Source organism: Pseudophryne corroboree, chromosome 4 (genome assembly GCF_028390025.1).
Source record: "Pseudophryne corroboree isolate aPseCor3 chromosome 4, aPseCor3.hap2, whole genome shotgun sequence".
NCBI lineage: Eukaryota > Metazoa > Chordata > Amphibia > Anura > Myobatrachidae > Pseudophryne > Pseudophryne corroboree.
Window position 1 is genome coordinate 62,286,123 of NC_086447.1, and position 21,035 is coordinate 62,307,157.

The 21,035-nt window shown below is 41.8% G+C and overlaps 1 protein-coding gene across 3 annotated transcripts in view; it reads left to right on the plus strand.

Annotated features, from left to right (window-relative positions):
* The window catches only part of GATA4 (GATA binding protein 4), a 155,579-nt gene that overhangs the window by 113,178 nt on the left and 21,366 nt on the right, over positions 1-21,035 (plus strand). For all 3 annotated transcript variants that reach the window (XM_063915100.1, XM_063915101.1, XM_063915099.1), the window contains exon 2: positions 449-1,147. In XM_063915100.1, coding sequence (XP_063771170.1) covers positions 625-1,147 — 523 coding nt within the window. In that variant the 5' untranslated portion in view covers positions 449-624. The remainder of the gene's footprint in view (positions 1-448; positions 1,148-21,035) is intronic.

Sequence of the window (21,035 nt, forward strand, 5' to 3'; positions counted from 1 at the left end):
GTGTGTGTGTGTGTGTGTGTGTGTATAATATTTATGACACACTGCGTCTACTTGTTTTGCATGTTACATGTTTTATTAAATTAGTAATTATTATTATTACTATTATTATTATTATTATTATTATATTTGTGGGGGGTTTATAAAGACCCTTTGGCCACTTGTTGGGGCTTGTACCTTCACAGGCACAATGAAATGACTGCGCATTTTCTCCCACGTAATTGAATTATTGGTGGGTCTGATGTGATTTATTGTATTTATTTGTATTTCCAGTGTGAAGGTGATATGAGGTGACGTGAGCAGGACAAAGGCAGGGGCGGTGTGGGGGGCAGGTGGGATTAGAGGACAATAGTGTCTGTCACCTGCAGAGAGCCCCCTCTCTAACCTCATTATCCCATGTGTGCCTAAACCTGTGTCCCCTGGCTGATTCTCCTCTCTGTCTGCCTTGTAGGTGTGAGGTATAAATACCAGGCCAGGGGAGGGGTCTCCTCACTATAAACTTGGACACAGGCTATGGCTGTGATGGGATGTGACCTTCTGCATTGCTGATTGGACTTATCTGTGGCCTCCAGAGGAGAAGATCCGGGATCCAGGCTCGTGGAGACGAATTGTGGATTATCTGGAAGGATGTACCAGAGTATAGCCATGGCAGCTAACCATGGGCCCCCGTCCTATGAAGGGGCTGGGGGTTTTATGCATACTGCTGCTGCCACTTCTCCTGTCTATGTTCCCACCACTAGGGTGTCCTCCATGATTCCTAGCCTGTCCTACCTCCAGAGCAGCGGACCTTCTCAGCAGGGCAGCCCAGTGTCTGGACACAACATGTGGGCACAAGCTGGGGCAGAGGGACCAGCCTACAACCCGGGGACCCCCCACCAGCCTGTGTCTCCCCGCTTCTCCTTCTCCTCCAGCCCCCCCAGCAACGCTGCCTCCTCCAGGGAGGTCCCCTACAGCACCCCCCTGGCCATCTCTGCCAATGGAAGGGAGCAGTACAGCCGGGGCCTGGGTGCTACCTACTCCAACCCTTACCAAGCTTATGTCACCCAGGACATGGGCAATGCCTGGACTGCTTCTCCATTTGACAGCTCCATGCTCCACAACCTGCAGAACAGGGGATGCCCAACTGGCACCCCCAGGTACCCCAACATAGGTAAGTCACATGACAACCTATTACTGGTCATTCTGTATGTGGGGGGGGGGGGGGGGGGGGGGGTCGGGATCCGTATTTGGATGTAATATCTATTTTCCATATATATCAGCTGTTTCTGTTAGTTACTAGTCAGTATGTAACGATTATATGTTTCTATCCGTATAAAACCGCATTATTACAGACGAGTGCGGACCAGGCTGCTCCTGGGGACTTCTCACTAATGTGTAATAATTCTCTGCTCTTTCCTGGGCTGGTATTCATCCAATGAAAGTGAGGGATAGCATAGAAATACATGGGATAATGAATGCTGGAGGCTATATCATCTATAATAATAACCGCACTGTCTAAAATATTAACCGCACTGTACAGTTTCATGTCAATGGGAGTGCCTAAAATAAATACACGTTGCATATGAGAATCTGAGGTGAGAGATATACTATATATTATATGCCATATACTAGTGCTGGTGGATGCAGCATTATATCAGTCTTACAAAGTGACCCAAGTCAGAGGCTGTCAAACTTCATTTTTAATATCTATCTATCTATCTATCTATCTATCTATCTATCTATCTATCTATCTATCTATCTATCTATCTATCTATCTATCTATCTATCTATCCCAGCTGATTTGCTTGATACATTTCTCCTTTATTAATTAATAAAATGTTATATTTGTTTCTATCTATCATTTGTACTTGTTCAGTCTACCTAAGTGCCCTCCTGTACACAGTACAGTAATTGAAAAATAATAATAATAATAATAATAATAATAATAATAATAATAATAATTAATAATAATGATAATAATAATAATGATAATAATATAATAATAATAATAATAATAATAATAATAAAAAAATAATAATTATACACACACACACACACACACACACACACACACACACACACACACACACACACATATATATTTATATTTCTATATTTATATGTATTCATTTATTTGCTGGTGTCATATATCCAAAGGCATTAGAGGAAGACAGTTTTATACTATCCGCTTTATATTGCTCTTTCTATATACATTGAATAATATATACAAAAGTATAATTTACAAGCAGGCTTAAAAAAATTATCCAAAACCTCAATAACATACATGACACACTGTTGCACTAGTATAGGTTATGTACATAGTGTTTGTTAATATTATCATATATTGTCTCAGTCAGAACTATTTTCTCATTTATTTAAAAGTGTTGGTGTGAAATGAATCGATATCTATTATGTGACAGGGCGATACAGTATAATGGTACACAGTTCTTGTATGTAATGTGATCTAACAGTGACAACTAATAATATATATATATATATATATATACTGCACATAGTACATAGATTTCTATTTAATTAATATACCATATTTTCTTTTGTAGTACATAAATGTATGGCATTAGTATTAGTGAATAGTTTAGTGATTAATTGTAAAGGTTTGTTGAATAATTTGTATTAAAAATATATCTGTTAAAATTTAGAATTTAGAAGATTTTAGAAGTTATATGAATGTATAATTATATTTTATATTTATCAAATGTTTTGATAAGCTGAATCTTCCCTATTACCTCTTATACAGTATCTATGTGCTCCCGTAGCTTTTTGCTCATAGATATATTATAGGGGTTCTTACTAATGTGTGTCTGATACTATTAATTTAAATAAAATAAAATAAATTAAGAATATTAATGCATGAGACAAATAAGTTTATTTTTAAATTAGACTGTAAAATATTGATACTAATTTTGTAGCCAGTGCTGAAAGTCACTCAATTTAAGGGTATTTTATGAAAATAAATTAAAATGAAAAGATTTTATTCAAATTCAAATTGCCGGAGAGAGATACTTGTCACATTGAATAAAATCTCTTTATTTTAATTTATTTTCACAAAATGCTCCTAATGTGACAAGTATCTCTCTATGGTAATTTGAAGGCCAAATAGATAGGGGAGAAAAAGTATAGAATTACAACAACCTTTTTCATAATTAGTCACAATTTTGGTTGTTGTAATTCTATACTAAATTGTGACTAATTATGAAAAAAAAGCAAAAAAATGGATCAAATAATTTTTAATCACCAAGTAAATGACAAATGTATTTACAGAACATGTTTCTGTGGTAGTGGTGGGATTATAGACTGTTCATAACTGTGTTTATCTGTATGTGGTTGAGAGAACATTTGCCCATCCCCCTAAATGTTCTAGTTGTAAGTACTTAGAACAAGACTACTGCCTGCAGAATGTTTAGGTTTCATGCTAAATAGGGATTGCAATGCCGAGCCTGCACTATGCAATTTATTGTATCAGTAGAAAGCAAGTGCACAGCCACTGAGAGTTAAATCACATTATGAGACTTTGTTTGACGTTAGTGTGATTGTGTACGGCTGGTAGGTTCCGGCTGCTGGTGGACGGTTGTCCTATAATACTGTTAAAAATGTTGTTAAAAAAAAATCCACAATTTTACAAAGAATATATTAATGGCAAGTGGGAAAAAAAATAATTTTGTACACAATTTTTTTTAAATATTTTGAAAAAGTAAAATATTGCAAGAAACACTTTACAGAAAAATGTGATGAAGTTAGAGGAATATCAAAATATATATATTTTTAAATTGTGTAGAAAATAATTTTTTCCCATTTGCCATTAATATATTCTTTGTAAAATTGTGGATATTTTTTTTTATTTGTGGATATTTATATTTATATTTTGAAAAAGTAAATATTGTGGATATTTATATTTATATTTTGAAAAAGTAAAATATTGCAAGAAACACTTTACAGAAAAATGTGGGGAAGTTTAGAGGAATATTTTCCTGTGCCCCATTGTTCTTTTCTCTATTGAAGTGTTTGATCACTCTTGCATTGCATATTCATGTATTGCTGATCAAGGGAACTGCTTGTTATCACATCCACATAAGTAAGGGCACATTTAGACTTTTCCTACTTTCATAGTTCATTTTGCATTCAAGTATAATTCTGCATTCATCCGTACATTTGCATTCACTTATCATTTTCCATTCATCTATAAATACGCATTCAAATTCTGTATTCAGTTATAATTCTGTATTCGCCTACAGTATAATTTTGTATTCTAGATGAATGGTGAATTACAGGTAAATACAAAATTATACTGTAGGCGAATGTAATTCACCTACAATGTAATTCACCATTCATCTAGAAATCTGCCTTAATTTGAATTTATCTGTAATTTTCTATTCAACTACAATTCTCCCTTAATCTTTAATTCTGCATTTACCTACAATTCAGAATTCATCTATGAATATGAATTCACCTATAAAACTGTATTCACTTAAAATTCTACATTGACATACACTTTATAATTCTGCACACCTATAATTCTTCATTCACGTATATTTCTGCACACCTATAATTCTTCATTCACATATAATTCTGCACACCTATAGTTCTTCATTCACGTATGTTTCTGCACACCTATAATTCTTCATTCACATATAAATCTGCACACCTATAATTCTTCATTCACATATAATTCTGCACACCTATAGTTTTTCATTCACATATAATTCTGCATACCAATAGTTCTTCATTCACCCATAATGCTGTACACCAATAGTTCTTCATTCACCCATAATTCTGCACACCTATTAATCTACTTTAATCTATAATTCTGTATTCACGTATAAATCTGCATTCATCAATAATCTTGCATTCACCTAAAATTCTCAATTCATGTATTATCCTGAATTCACCTGTAATTCTACATTCAATAATAATTCTGAATTCACCTATAATTGTACATTTATCTATAATTTTACATTTACCTATAACTACTGTACATTAAACCTTAAATGCCTAGTTCATAATGACCAATATATGACAATACATTTAGAACTCAACACCTCTCCCTCTCTCTCTCTCTCTCTCTCTCTCACACACTCTCTCTCTCCCCCCCCCTTTCTCTCTCTCTCTCTCTCTCTCTCTCTCTCTCTCTCCCACCCTCTCTCTCATTGCTTATGATTTTACTGGACTCCTAACAGCCTTAGTCAAGTCTATTATGCATTTAAATTATATTAAAGGCTAGCCTATCCTGTGCCTAGCATCATTAGTTAGTGATAGTCTACTATTCTAATTGGTGAGCTTTGATTTAATAAGTTCTGAAGTCTTTGTTAAAAAATGTTTACTGCAATATTTATAATACTCTGTAATACCTTATAGTAAATTACAGTATAATGGAATAACAAAAGCTAACATCAATTATTATACCCTTGACCATGCATAAATGTGGTTTCAGATACAGATTTAGTGTATACTGGATGGCATATCGTTCACACTTGTTTTTCACTTTGATATAAAAGTCACTGTTTGGGTTATATTTCAGATTTGGTCGCATGGTTACACTTGTGCACACTGTCCTTTTAAGAAAATAACTAGATAAATATTACTATAGTTTTTATTTGCTTGTAAAGCATGGAAGTAGAGCGATTTGGGATAGGCATGAATATATCCTAAAACCCAGTTTATACCGCCAGCATATAACACGGGTTATTGCACATAGGCGTGCTAACCCGTGTTGCTGCTCGGTGTAAAAGTGCAGAGTTGGAATAATCAGGGTCAAGTGACTTGGTATTCCAACTCAGGTAGTTTGGCAAACTCTGCAGTGTAAACGGGAGCCGTATCGCATCGACCTGGCTTCCAGTTTACAGAGAATGTACGGGCTGTGCTTAAAGATCATGTGAACTCCAATTGCCGCCCCCGTTGCGTCACCGGCTACGTCACCAACCCGGCAATAAGCCGGGTAGGAGTCGGCAGTGGGAAAGAGGGCTGATGCGGGTCTCAGCCGGGTGTCAGGCTCCCAGCTGCAACCCGCTATTTCAGTGTAAAAGAGGTATTACATAGAATAAAGGATCAAATAGGCTTGAGGTTACCAAAAGGTAAAAAAACAAAGGTTCAGACTAGATGGGCCAAGAGGTTCAAATCTGCCGTTAAATTCTATGTTTCTATGTAAGTAGTGAAATCTCGGATCACCCATTATAATAATAGTGATTGCAACATAGTTATAATTCTGCTGCAGGGTCCATTGTTAAATAATCTACAGTGGATTTTCCATCCTAACATTACTTATGTAATATATTAGTATTGTTGATTCACAGGGATAATTTGTGCTGTGCTTGTGTATATATATCCTCAACCGGTGACATCATGACAGACAGAGAAGCCTTATGCAATCTGTACAGGAGAGACAGGCAACTAATAGATAGGGCACACAGTACAGCCGCAACAGCTCCCCCTAAAGGTCAATGCTGTTATCAACATAAGAAGAATGCGTTCAATTCATATTCACTATACAAGTTCACCCATACCTCCCAACTCCTGTGACGTTGAGGAGGGACACTAACGCGCCCCAGTGGCATGCCCCCAAAATTTTGGGCTTGACCACATGGTAAGGGGGCATGGCGTCATGGCAAGCACTGTGGTCACAAGCCACACCCATGATTTTGTCACTATGGGGCATGGAGAGCGCTTAGTGAGCAACTGGCCATGCCCCCTGTCTCTCTCTGTCAGGGAATGCGAATCTAGTCACCGCTGCATTGCTCAGAATGACAGAGATCTCCCAACTGAATCCTCCCATCACCGCAGGTGGGACAGCGGCATAGACATTAAAAAACAGGGCTGTCCCACCAAAATCGGGACAGTTTGGAGATATGGTTTACCAGATGTGAATTGTGCTCGGTGTGTACAAATTATTTGATGGAAAATGAGTTTTGTAATAAAATATCAAGATGTTATTGCAATCTAAGAATGGATTTAACTGTAGAAAATCATTAAAAGAAATCATTATTCCTTGAATAATAATTTTACTGTGAAAAAGTTTTAGCTGGGAAGGGGATGCGATGGCCAGCGTTACAGAAAATACGGGTGTATTGGCCCCATTTTCTGGCTGTGCCAAGGCCAGTGGCTGCATCCTTTGACCTGGCTTCACTGGCCCACTAATTTCCCGGCCATCAGATGACCGATGTTCATGCAGATGATTCGATGCTGCACCTCCGGACACAGTAGTAGATCACAAAAGCCACCAGTGAGCCTCTTTCTACTGCCTCCTGCTGCTAATACATACTTTAGCACAAAGACATGTGCTGTGCTATTGCCTACATCTGTGAATCTGCATCAAAATTGTTTAAGTTGTTCATTTTTTTCTGTGCGCTCTCAGTATTGCTTTCATGTCATGTTTACGCTGTATGTCTAAATGTATAGCATTGCACAAATCACTCACTATCTATAGTAATAATAATTCACACAAATACAAGCAAAGGCTCCCGTACGGTGACAAAGATTAACATATACATATACTTACGGGCATATCTATCAAAATCATTTTTACTAAAATAATGTGAAAAAGGGTGATGTCACACCCTTTTCACTTTACTTTAGTATCTTCTGAATGTATTGAAGGATTTTTTAAGCGGTTTTCATGAAAAACTGCTCAAAGCCCTTTAATTAAGTAATCAGATTGCATTTTGTAATGGAAAATGTTATCTGGCTGAATGTGCTACGGGGAATTGTGAAAAAATACAAAGGGGGGGAGACATACAATAACAACGCTATCTGGAAATATCTTTAAGCAAGTTTGAATCCCCCCTTTTTTCCCAGCTCTGCTCTGGCAGGCAAAGCAAAGCTGGGAGCTGTCCCCTGTGATCAGCTTTCTGTCTAAATAGTTTGCAATCTGATTGCTGTAATAAATAAAATTAGATAAATACTCACACCCAGGGTTCTGGTGATTGGTGATAGCTGAGTATCCTCTCCGATCAGCTAGTTGCCAGACTGTTGCTCTGTGACCACGGTCGGCTGTGCTGTAAACTGGCATCTCACTTTACAGCATATGAGATGCCGTTTACACCATAGATGATGGGGGTGGGGGAGTGGGTACTGCGGTACTCGGCAGCGGCACATTTGTAGAGATGCTCACACCATACCTCCCAACTGTCCCGATTTTCACGGTACAGTCCTGTTTTTTTTTTTTAGTACTGTCCCACCCCCAGGCCACAGTGTCCTGCAGCGGGGGAGGGGGGGCAGCGTCTATTCACTAGAGATGGAGGGAGAGAGGGCATGCCAACAGCTCATAGAGCACTAGGAGTAGCCATGCCACCATAGTGCTGAAAAACGGGAGGCGTGGCTCACGATTGCGACACTCCCGCAAAGCCACGCTCCTTTCCTATAGGCCGCACCCCTTTATGTTTTTATGTCATTCTTAGGTTCAATTATATGTTGAGGGACAAGATTCGCTTCTATTTGTCCACATATTGTATGATTGGCAGCCACAAGTTCTAATTTTGCCTATTACATTGACAATAACAAGTTTGAATTGGTCCTGGGCCACCAACCTGAGGCACCCCTGCAAGTGTCCTGTGGCACCCCAGGGTGCCACGGCACACACGGCACACAGTTTGAGAACCCCTGGCCTAGGGGAATCGCAGGGACAGAGCTTTCTTGCATGCTCTGTCCAAGCATACGATCATTGATATATCCCTGCGATTTATTCAATTATCCCATTGGAGATTGCAGCCTAAGATGCGGTTTGTGACAAATATGCTCCTTAGGGGTTAATGCAGAGGTGTACGCAGTGGCAATATTGCACGCAAGTGGCCAATGATTTAAGTCTGCACTTGCATCTGAGTTGCACCAATTTTTTGCGCACAAAGACGCAGCACAGAATTGGATGTACCTGTTGAGTGGATGTTTTTTGGGCGTGTTCCTGGGCGTGTCACCGAAACCACCTGCATTCAGAGACACACCAATGCTCAGACAGGGTGCTGTACTCTGTTTCAAGTACGCACAGCAAATCATCTGTCCTAAGATGCTGCAAGTGAGCGTCCCAGATGTTTTCAAATTGTACGCAACACTGACATAAATACACAGATGTCAGATAAATACCCAGGGTCAGATGCTCAGTACTTTGTTGGGAAGTAAAAATGACATGGGAATTTCTCAATAGCAAATATTAGCTCTCCTGACACATTCTGTATTGGAATATTTCATCATTTGAATAACCAGCGTGGATGCTTGGCACACTAAAGCATGCAGATCTTCCGTTACCTCAGTCTGAGATGAGGTCATACTTCAGAGAACGCCGCGCCCAGCCAGAGTAATGTGCAAATCTACCTTCCTGCTGTGTGTAAAATACGTTTAAGTGTAAGCAAAGGAATAGCCCACACAACAATTATAAAGGGTGTGTAATACAGACAGGTCTTTCTTCAGGTGGTATACGTGGGGAGATCGAATAGATTAGGTGACAGACACCCTTTAATAAACACATAGTTGAAGTAACAAACTAACTTGATAATGATCGACAGTTTTTTTTGCAAATGGGTGGGCATTAAACAATCGGCGGCAGCGTATTCCAATATAAAATAATATTTATAGCAGGTCTGTGGTTGCCATACTAGAGACTAGATGCCGTGTCTGATATTTTTTATATTCTTACCACTGGATTTTTGTCCTTTTCCACATTGTAGGGTTGTTTGCATTTTTAGGGCCCTGTATCTACTTACCAGGAACATTCTATCCAGTGATAGGTGGCAGGGTATTCCAATATGAAATAATATTTATAGCAGGTCTGTGGTTGCCGTACTAGAGATTAGATGCTGTTCCTGATATTTTTCATATTCTTACCACTGGATTTTTGTCCTTTTCCACATATAGGGTTGTTTGCATTTTTAGGGCCCTGTTTATATCTACTTACCAGGAACATTCTATCCAGTGATAGGTGGCAGGGTATTCCAATATGAAATAATATTTATTGCAGGTCTGTTGTTGCCGTACTAGAGATTAGATGCCGTTTCTGATATTTTTTTTTATTATTACCACTGGATTTTTGTCCTTTTCCACATTGTAGGGTTGTTTGCACTTTTAGGGCCCTGTTCATATCTACTTACCAGGAACATTCTATCCAGTGATAGCTAGGCCATATTCCTTCTTTGTTCTATTCTCCGTCTGTTCCAGAATGAAGGTGACTTAAACAGGGGTGAGCTAGAAAGGGGCGAGCTATACTGGTCTGAGCTAAATAGGAGAGAACTACGCAGGGGTTAGCTAAATATAGGCGAGGAGGCCGCGTGGCAAATTGCACCTGCCCGCAAGTGCTAATCGGTGAGTTCAGTTCCTAGTCCCAATTTTGTGCTTTTGCCAGGGTTGACGATGTGGCGTAAATTAATTCCTTAGTCCAATCTTCAAAACATAAAGTTTTATATTTATTACAAACCAAGTTAAAAAATCAATTTGTCAACGACAAGCCGCTGTGGAATGAATTGGACATGCTGCTATGTCTGTCACAGTCATTCATGTGAACATGACCTAAATGAGTAGCTAAACTAATTATTATTGTTTTATACTGGCAGTTTGAGGATTAATGGGGTGTGAAAGTGACTGGCTTGTCCTGCTTTATCAAAGGGGCTGAGACAATAGGATCTTGTTGTAACAACAAGACTATTGGGCCTCTTAATGCCTTTCGTCTGGGGTGAGGGGACAGCCTCAGATCATTTGGGTAATTGTTGTGTAATCTTGGAATCCACAAACAATGCCAGCTAAATCTAATTATATTAACTCTAGCTTCATCTGCATGAGAAAGAGGCACACTGTGGAGGGGCTCCCTGAGGTCCTGTAGATGGACATTTGGCTGCTAATGAGAGGTGGTTACAGACATTTGCACTTAAGGGAGATTTATAACACAAATAATGTAAATGTGGGGTCCCCAGTGGTAGATATGCAGGAACGCACTGGACTAAAATCGTAGCTGGAACTCGCCCTAAATTCCCAGCAACATTCTAATTTTTTCCCAGTGAAAATGCCCCAATTTTTTATTCTTACTTATAAACAGCTGCAAGGTTCTTCATCATAATTAGAATTATTATCATCATCATCATCATCATCATCATTATTATTATTATTATTATTATTATTATTCTGTATCATACTTGTCAACTGTCTCGGTATGGGCTGGAGGCTCCTGAAAATCGAATGGCGCTCCCGGCCTCCCAGAAGAGTGGTTAAGTCTCCAAGTTGGGTGCTGTCACCCCGCACCCCTCCTCCCCTGAATTCCCCAGCAACCCCCCATATGCTGCCGTCCAAAAGTGGGCGGTCTGGGGGTGTCAGATATCGAGATTTGCGTGGAATCGCGTCACTGTGGCCCCGCTCCCTGCCTCTCAATGCTGGTAATCTCGGCATTGAGTTGCAGGGAGCGTGGTCATGTGGCCACTCCCCCAGCTCCACCCCTATACAGTGTCATTGACTCTGCCACGCCCCCTGATGCCATGCCATGCCCCTCCCTGTGCTGACCTGGCTGCCCTCTCCCGCATGGGGCAGCCAGAATATCGGCAAACATGTTCTGTATATTAAAGGAGATTCCGGCTAACTATTGAAAATATGCATTGATGATCAATTTTTTAAATAAAATACAAAATGACGTTATACCAAGTCTAGTAAACGTGTTATGATGGAGATCGCAGTACAGCGCAGTTTGCAATCGCGTTGGCAGTTGCAAGAATGTGCTCACTATCACTTTGTTTCAGTCCTTTACTGGTACAGGGTGGCCACCAATCAGATTGCTAGCTGTGGGATTTGGTCAGTTTTTGAACAAATGTTTTGTACGATAATTTTCAGAACCGTCCCTACCCCATAGTGTGTGTGCTTACTAAGCCTGTAGGGATCCCTTAAGCGAAGACCATGATTAAACACAGAAGAGAGGCGGAAGCAGAGCTTTATTATGGTTCGAGAAATTTGGGCCTATGTGTGCCCACTGGGCCCTAGACATGACCTTAGGATGCCTAGTGGATGGTCCAACTTTGGGTGGTTAATCCAGCATCACGGTCCAGCGGGAGACTGTGCAGGGGAGCCGGCTCTTACCTGTTCGGTCCCTTTGGAGAGGTCCAGCTGGCGGTGGTGCGGGCTGCTGGCGCCGGGCAGGGTGCGCTGGGAGGACAGGCGGGGGCACTGGTTGGCAGCTCAGCAGGCTGGCAGCATGTCCCTCCAGCAGGGGTTAGCGGTGCTGCTATGGAGCCAGGGCTTCTGTGAACAGGCTGGGCTGTGTTCCCAGTGGCCATCTTGGATGTAGGCAAAAAGCCTGTCTTGCCCACACTTCACCAATTTATCACTTTCCTGTGGCCAATTAGCTCCGAGCAGCTGCTATAAGACAGGAAGGCCTGGAGGAGGGAATTTGCCAGTGCAACGTCTTTCACAGTATCTGTGAAGCTAGTTCTCTGTGCTCCCGCAGCGTCTCCAGTGTCAGGTTCTTCTTGTTACAGCAAATTACCCAAGCCTCCTGATATAGCCTTACGCAGACTGCCAACTCTGTTCCCGTGTCCTACCCAGCTACCTGTTCCAGACGCCGCAGTAACCAGCCTTCGGAATTCCTCCTTTAAAGTATTGGGTCACGGTTCTGGCATTCCTCAGCCACCCGCTGACCTACAGTCGTATCTCTATTCAACTGTCTTTGGTGAACCCTGTTAAACTACTCCAAGTAATAAATGCGCAAGTCCTTCATCCGTCCCGCTCGTTTGTTATTCAGAGATCCAAGTGCACCAGAATCATCTTCCCCAAATCCGGATCCACAAGAATCCTCAGACGTGACATCCAGCTAATGGGGCATAGCGGATAAATAATTGGCCATTTTATATTTCCATTCATTCCACTCCGTCTATAAATAAATGGGTGTAATTATCCTTCACTAGAAAGCAATAGAGAGCAAACAGTTGTTAACAGTTTAAGATATTGGGCCTAATTCAGAGTTGATCGCAGCAGCAAATTTGTTAGCAGTTGGGCAAAACCATGTGCACTGCAGGGGGGGGAGGGGCAGATATAACATGTGTAGAGAGAGTTAGATTTACCCCCAATGTCCGGGGTCCTTAGCTCCCGAGCAATTGCATGTAAGCACCTGATGTACTTTACTGATTACCTTTGTAATCTGTTTATTGCATTATTGCTTGCTGTTTAAATGACCCCACTCCCACCTGCAATTTTTGGGGATGCTGCTTTAGGCATGTAGGATCTCACGGTACCAGTGTATGACTGATACATCCGAAGGGTTACTGAGGTTGCAATTTGTTCCGCTTCTCACAGCCGATAATGGCAACAAGTGACTGATCTGTATCATCATTATCATTATTATTATTTTCACTGATATGTAAGGCGCCACAGTTCTCCATTGCATAGACCTATACATCATTCAAGGACCATACTAAATGTTTAGTGCAGTATTTATCAATACTGAAGCCATAAACTGATGGTGATGAAAGGAAACGCCTTTGCTGAGCATTGCAGTGCAGGCTGTTATGTCATTAACACTTTTCCTGAAATCAGATTTCCGTGGCACAGTGCACGCATGTATTAATGGGGGGGCAAAAAATAACTTTAAATCTGTAATCTTCATCCATATCACAAGAGATAAGATGGGCTTTTTTTCTGGGATCACTATAAATAACGCAATACCCTACAGCATAATTATCACTTGTGCTTCATGGATGACGGGTTTAGTGTATTTTTGTTTTTTTTGCATTATTTCAGATGAATGTGTATGACTGCGACTTTTGAAGGCGTGTCTAAGAACATATCGCAATATCTACAAATACAATATATACAGGCTTTCTGTGGGATTCCCTAGAACGTGGCACATCTGAGAAACGGCAACTTTTCCCATATCTAGGTGTAGTGTAAATTGCAGGATATTGAGACCTGTTTATCATTAAACCCGATTGTGGCATGAAAATGTAGTATCTGACATCACCGTGATGTGCGGAGGCAGATCCAAATCTACCGGACCAATTCATTATTACTCCAGTGCCGGGACAGCTGTTCCAAAGATTAGCAGCCTCAGGATTCCGAAAAAACACATTTTCACAGCTGATAGTACCGGCAAAAGTGTAGACTGCTGTGTTTGGACGGTTTTCAGAGTTTGATGAATTATATAATGTCTACGCCCCTCAGTAGTGTAAAGGAATGCGTTGTCTGTGATGTGCGCAGGATATATCAGTGATATATCCCGAGTTGCAGCAATGGTGAATAGGTCTGTTACTTATACCTGTATATATGAGAAACATGCAGAAATTATGGTTTTTGTATGTGTTTAACGGACCCATTCACCTTGAAAAGTAGACCTCATTGACTTGCAAAGTTAAATATACTAGGATCACTCCATCACTGGGTCTTTTCCTGAAATAAATTTAAGGATAGACCATTCAATGCCTCTCCACCCTACCCCTTCTGACAACAGTCGAGACGAGTGGAGACCTTTTCTAAATATACATCGCCCACTATGTGACTGGTCAACATCTTCACTCCCCCCCCCCCCCTCCCATGTTTTTAGCTCTACAAATGAGTAGAAACACCAGACTCCAGGTAAGTACATTCTGGATTATTGTTTCATTTATGAAACTCCACCCATAACTGAATTATCTGAGTTTCTCAAACCATGTCTGCTCAGGCCACAAGATGTCAACAGTTGAGGAACCCTTCCTGAATTCTGTTGGTTGGGCACTAGTTCTATTCACCTCTGAGTGCCAACCCGTGTTCCTGCTTTGTATACAACATGTTTAATGAAGAACCCATACAAAAGAACACATCAAATCTACTAAAAGGATGCAGCTTTCTTGACCTGACTCTGCACGACCATTTACTATCCACAAAAGACTTCTCTGAAGGCTTCTAATAACCGGTTTCTGCTATGAATCATTTCCAATTCTTAAAAAACAACAACCAGAAATAAGGTTGAATCCAGTATTCCCAGGCATAGGAGAGGTTATCTGTATACTTTGTCCGATCAATAAGGTACATCAGTATTTATACCTGTGTATTTATGAGCTTGGGGCCCTGTCTCATTCAATCTGGGCAGATCGATAGCAACTCATTGTGGGTTAATGATAATAGCTAAATAAACGCACAAGTCTCAAAGTTCAGCCAGGCGCTGCAACGTTTCAGAAAACTCCACAGGGCCCAGCCAAGGAAGGTTTCATTGATCCGGCTGGAACAGGTGGGAGTTTGAACCTGTCCGCGGAGTGATTGTTGTGCCCTCTTCAAATTACACTGTTATCTGAAGCTCTGCCTATCTCATAATGTATGTCATTTAAGATTAAAGGTTCAATCAATTGATTTGATAAACCTCAAGTTATTTTGCTCACAATACCACGAAATGCGATGTCGAATTGCTTTTATCATAGCACTTGAGGGAACTTAATTGTAATTGTAATATCCGGTTCTTGCCAAAACCTGAATCGGGACAATGTTTGTGTTTCAGTTTGTTCAACTTTTACTGATCTAACTTTCGCCTTCTAACTAATATTATTACTATTTTTAGCATTTATTTAACTTGCGCTGCAGGGGGGATGCAGTACCTTACAACATTTATAAACAGGAACAGTAATAACACAAAAAATACAACAATAAAAACAGCAAACAATTGACTTTGACTTTCACAGTTGGATCATACTTTCTTACTCTGCCGGAGATGCATGATTTTTTGGGTAGTCCCTACATCCCCGAAAAGGGTGGGTACCCTTCCTGCATCCTGCCCACTTCCTAGTAAACTTTGCAGAATGGGGAGAGTATTTAGGAAATCTGCAGAGCTAGAGGGGAGGTGGGGGGCAATGATGAGTTTCTATTTGGAAATTGCATCATTTTAGCCCTGCCCTCTATGCAAATATATGCTCTAATATCATAATTTTCCCTGTAGACGGCAGGGTCTAATGGCATAATTCGCCCCCAGCCCCGCCCCCATCAGCGCCAACCTGCATCTCTTACCTGCAGCTCTTCTCTGGGCTTCTCCCGGGGAGGAAACCATCAGAGTAGATAAATATGATTTGGATAAGTAGTTTGAACAAATTGTTAAATCAATGGTGCCTATAAAGCTTTTTGCTAGATGTACACACATACATATTTCATTGAGCAATAGGGCACTCGTTTCCCAATTTTTTTTAAAGCAATTTTTATCACATATTGTTTACTAAGTCTGATTTTTTTATTTTATATGGCCGCTTATGGGGGGTGATTCCGAGTTGTTCGCTCGCTAGCTGCTTTTAGCAGCATTGCACACGCTAAGCCGCCACCCTCTGGGAGTCTATATTATCTTAGCAGAAGTGCGAACGAAAGATTAGCAGAATTGCGAATAGAAATTTCTTAGCAGTTTCTGAGTAGCTCCAGACTTACTCAGCCATTGCGACCAGCTGAGTCCTTTTCGTTCCTGGTTTGACGTCACAAACACACCCAGCGTTTGCCCAACCACTCCCCCGTTTCTCCAGCCACTCCTGCGTTTTGCAACTCGAACGCCTGCGTTTTTCCGCTCACTCCCATAAAACGGCCAGTTTCCGCCCAGAAACACCCACTTCCTGTCAATCACACTACGATCAGCACAGCGATGAAAAAGCTTCGTTATGCCGTGAGTAAAATACCTAACTTTTGTGTAAAATAACTAAGCGCATGCGCTCTGCGAACCTTGCGCATGCGCAGTAAGTGACTAATCGCAGTATAGCGAAAATCGGCAACGAGCGAACAACTCGGAATGACCCCCATTGTGTTGCCAAAAAACAAAACAAAAAAACAAACGGCCAAAAAATTTAATAAAGTTTAAAACTGTCCCAGAGCTGTAAGGGTTAACGTCTCTATCCTGAACTCTTTATCAGTTGTTTCTTCAATATGTCCACAGCAAGTACTGTACATGGGCATTTCTGCATTCATTTATTGGCAGATGTATCAAGCCTTAGAGAGATGAAGAAGATGCCTAAATCAGCTTCCAACTGTCATTTATCTGCTACAGTTTTTGAAATGACAGAAACTTTTGGCAACTTCTTTTACCTGTATCCAGGGACGTGCAGTCAGGGGAGGCAGGGGAGGCAGTGCCTCCCCTGTCATAATGATTAAAATAATAAAAAGAAGATATTTATAACAGAGTCTGTGATAAATATATTCTTTTATTATTTTAATAATCTCCCCCCGTGAAAATGTTAGGCTGGGAGGCAGCGGGAGAGGTGCCTCCCGCACCTAACATTAAAGTCCGGGCAGCGGGGGGCGGGCAGGGGGCGGGGCGCAGCAATAAGCTGTGAAAGCCCATTGAAAAAGAACGGGGAAGCGGGGCGCAGCTACAGGGGCACAGCTACCGGGGCACAACTACAAGGGGCACAGTACAAGGGGCGCAGCTACAGGGGCACAGCTACAAGGGGCACAGTACAAGGGGTGCAGCTACAGGGGCACAACTACAAGGTGCGCAGCTACAGGGGCACAACTACAAGGGGCGCAGCTACAGGAGCACAGTACAAGGGGCGCAGCTACAGGGGCACAACTACAAGGGGCACAGTACAAGGGGCGCAGCTACAGGGGCACAACTACAAGGAGCACAGTACAAGGGGCGCAGCTACAGGGGCACAACTACAAGGGGCACAGTACAAGGGGCGCAGCTACAGGGGCACAACTACAAGGGGCGAACGTCTTCCCGCATCAGTGAGGGCATAATATTCATTCGTTTGTAAGTATAATTTTCATTTTTATAGGTACCCCTTTTGGATTCTACTGGACAAGTGGACGTGACCGGCGTGGGATGTAGGTAAGTAATCTCTCTCATTTTTACAGGAACCACCTATTGGATTCTACATGGACAAGTGGACGTGACCGGCGTGGGATGTAGGTAAGTATGTGTGAGTGTGTAAGTGTGTTTTAATAAATTTTTACTTTCACGGTGTGTGTGTTTGTGTTTTTATTTGGGTATTTTTTTTTTGTAGAACTACAGGTACCAGCGGGCCCGTTATTTCCCCGCATGCTGGTACTTGAGGTTCTCCAAGTACCAGCAAGCGGGGGAGGCTTGCTGGGCCTTGTAGCTCCACAACAAAAAACAATATTCTTTTTTTTTTTTACACACTTATGGCTATCAGCCTGGCACCCACCGCCCAGGGGTGCTGGGGACAGCCTCGGGCTTCACCCCTGGCCCTTGGGTGCCTGGAGGGGGGGACCCCTTGATTTAAGGGGTCCCCACTCCTCCAGGGAACCCCGGCCAGGGGTGACTAGTTGGGGGGGGTAATGCCACGGCCGCAGGGACCTACATAAATGTGTCCCCCGGCTGTGGCATTATGTCCCTGGCTAGTGGAGCCCGGTGCTGGTTTTAAAAATACGGGGGACCCCTACATCTTTTGTCCCCCGTATTTTTGGAACCAGGACCGGTCTAAGAGCCCGGTGCTGGTTGTCTAAATACGGGGAAACCCTGTCCAATTTTTTCCCAGTATTTAAACAACCAGGACCGGCTCAAAGAGCCCGAGGCTGGTTATGCTTAGGAGGGGGGACCTCACGCATTTTTTTTTACATTTTTTAACCCATTAAGACCCTTCTCCATTAAGTTAATGGAAGCCCTGGACAACAAAATTGCATTCATGTCCTCCTCCCACTCCCTTCCCAGTCCCAAACACTCATTTTTATTTTTTTTCTATAAAAATGTACAATATATCACAAGTATGATGAGAGGCAGGCAGCGGGCATTGGCGGCATCGGACTGAGATGCAAATTAGTGGCGGAGGGCTGGGTCAGTTGATAGTAGGCAAGTTTGTAAGCCATTGGCGGTGGCAGCAGGCATTGGCTCAGAGGCAGTAGTGGGCATTGGCTCGGTGGCGGTAGGGGTCATCGGCAGGATCCGGTGGACATTATGATTGTAGTGCCTCACCAGCCACTGACCTCACCGCACGCCACTGCCTGTATCTCTGTCCTAGGTTTGAAACATCTCCCTCCGTATAGTTTTTAGCGGGACATAATTTATTTAGTACATTCTATAAAATGAAAGCTAGAATCTGCTTGGTTGCTATGGTCAACATCCCACTCTTCCTTTTTAGAAGATTTAATAACACTCCCCCTATTATTGTTACAATAGATCTGTCCTTAGTTGAACAATCTGCAAGTTAAGTTTAAGAATTCTTATAACCCTTAGACTACTGCAAGTTACCCAAGCAAAAAGCCTGCTGGTGCCCTTCGGAATTTCTGCACGTATTCTGAAGAATAAGACACTCCGGGAAGTGGTTATCTAGGTCTCTGGAGTTATCGCCTGCAGTTTATCAAGCAATACAGCTTTCAATTAGTATGAGATTATGACAAGGAGACAACAAGGACACAAGTGACTAGATTTAAAGGATATACACCAGTATAACTGATTAGCTTTCATTTAAAAGTACTTTATTTTATCATCGGGGATAGACTGGAGTATGGGCAAGGTAGGCAACTGCCATGTGAGTATTTATGTCTCCTATACAGTAGGGCGCATTACCCAAATATCCAAATATTCGAATGAGATCGCTGATTTATAAATCTGACTAATAAAACTCCTGGACCTCCTTTCTTGTCTCTGGGATGGACCTCCTTTCTTGTCTCTGGGATGATTCATTTTTGTTACTGGTATGGACCTCCTTTCTTATTGCTGGGATGGACCTCCTTTCTTGTTGCTCAGACGGGCCTCCTTTCTTGTCAATGGGATGAACCTCCTTTCTTGTTGTTGAGATGTACCTTCTTTCTTGTTGCTGCGTTGGACCTCTTTTCTTGTCACTTGGATGAACCACCTTTCTTGACGCTGTTATGGACCTTCTTTCTGGTCACTGGGATGGGCCTACTCTCTTGCAATTTGGATTGACCTCCTTTCTTGTCACTGGGATGGACTCATTTCTTGTCCGTAGAATGGACATCCTTTCTTGTAAATGGGATGGACCTCTTTTTTTGTCACTGGTATGGACCTCCTTTCTTGTCACTAGAAAGGACCTTCTTTCTTGTCACTGGGATGGACCTCCTTTCTTGTTGATGAAATGGACCTCCTTTCTTGTCACTAGGATGTATCTCTTTTCTTGTCAGTGGGATGGACCTCCTTTCTTGTCACTTGGATGGACCTTCTGTCTTGTTACTGGGATGGACCTCCTTTCTTTTCAATGGGATGAGCCTCCTTTGTTGTCACTGTGATGAGCCTTCTTTCTTTTCACTAGCATGGGCCTCCTTTCTTGTCGCTGGGATGGAACTCCATTCTTGTTGCTAACGTGGACCGCCTTTCTTGTCACTGAAATGGACTTGTTTTCTTGTCTAAAAAATGGATGTGTCACCTGACATTATATAGATTTTTATTAATCTATTGTTTTATTAGCTGTACGTTATCTCCTCCCTGTAGCACAATGTTACTAAGTGCAGTAAATGACTAATGGTTTATCGCCAAGTATGTTCTAAATGTCATTTTGATAAAAGTATAGAATATACTTTTTATCAGCGGGAGATCTCTTTTGCAACATAGACTTTATGCCATTTTTTGCTTTGTGTAACAATGTCACACAATGGAAAGAACCCACAAATGGAGCATAACCCATTGCTCACTACGTAGGACAAAGCCTAAGTAGGAGCCAAGGAGTATAGGGGTGGTGTAACCAACCCGCACAATGCATTCATCATAGGAATGTGCATCAGGACATGGTGTAGCCACGCCCCCAACCCCAGTGCTCATGCCTCACCCCCCAGTAACTGGGCCTGGTTGATATCTCAGTGGCCATGAGGACAGGTACAAAAACTGTTGTCAAGGCAAAAGAGGGTGTTTCCCATAGTTACCAATCAAACCATACTTGTCTATTCTCTAAGAACAATGAGTGGACTCCAGAATTTTAAGGTCCCCAGAGACTCCTAGGAGAGCAGGGCAAGCTCCCAGATCCCACCCTCTTCCTAGTATAATGGGCGGGATGTACGCATAAAGAAATGATTCTCAATGAATCACGTCATTGTGGCCCTCTGCGTGATGCTGTTACAATTCAATTCAACTTGCCCCGCCCCCTACAGTGGCCACCTTCACCCACTCCAGGGACTCTCCCAGATGGGACAAGTACAAAGCAACTATGAATTAGTCTCTTTGTAGTTTTTAGCGGGACATAATT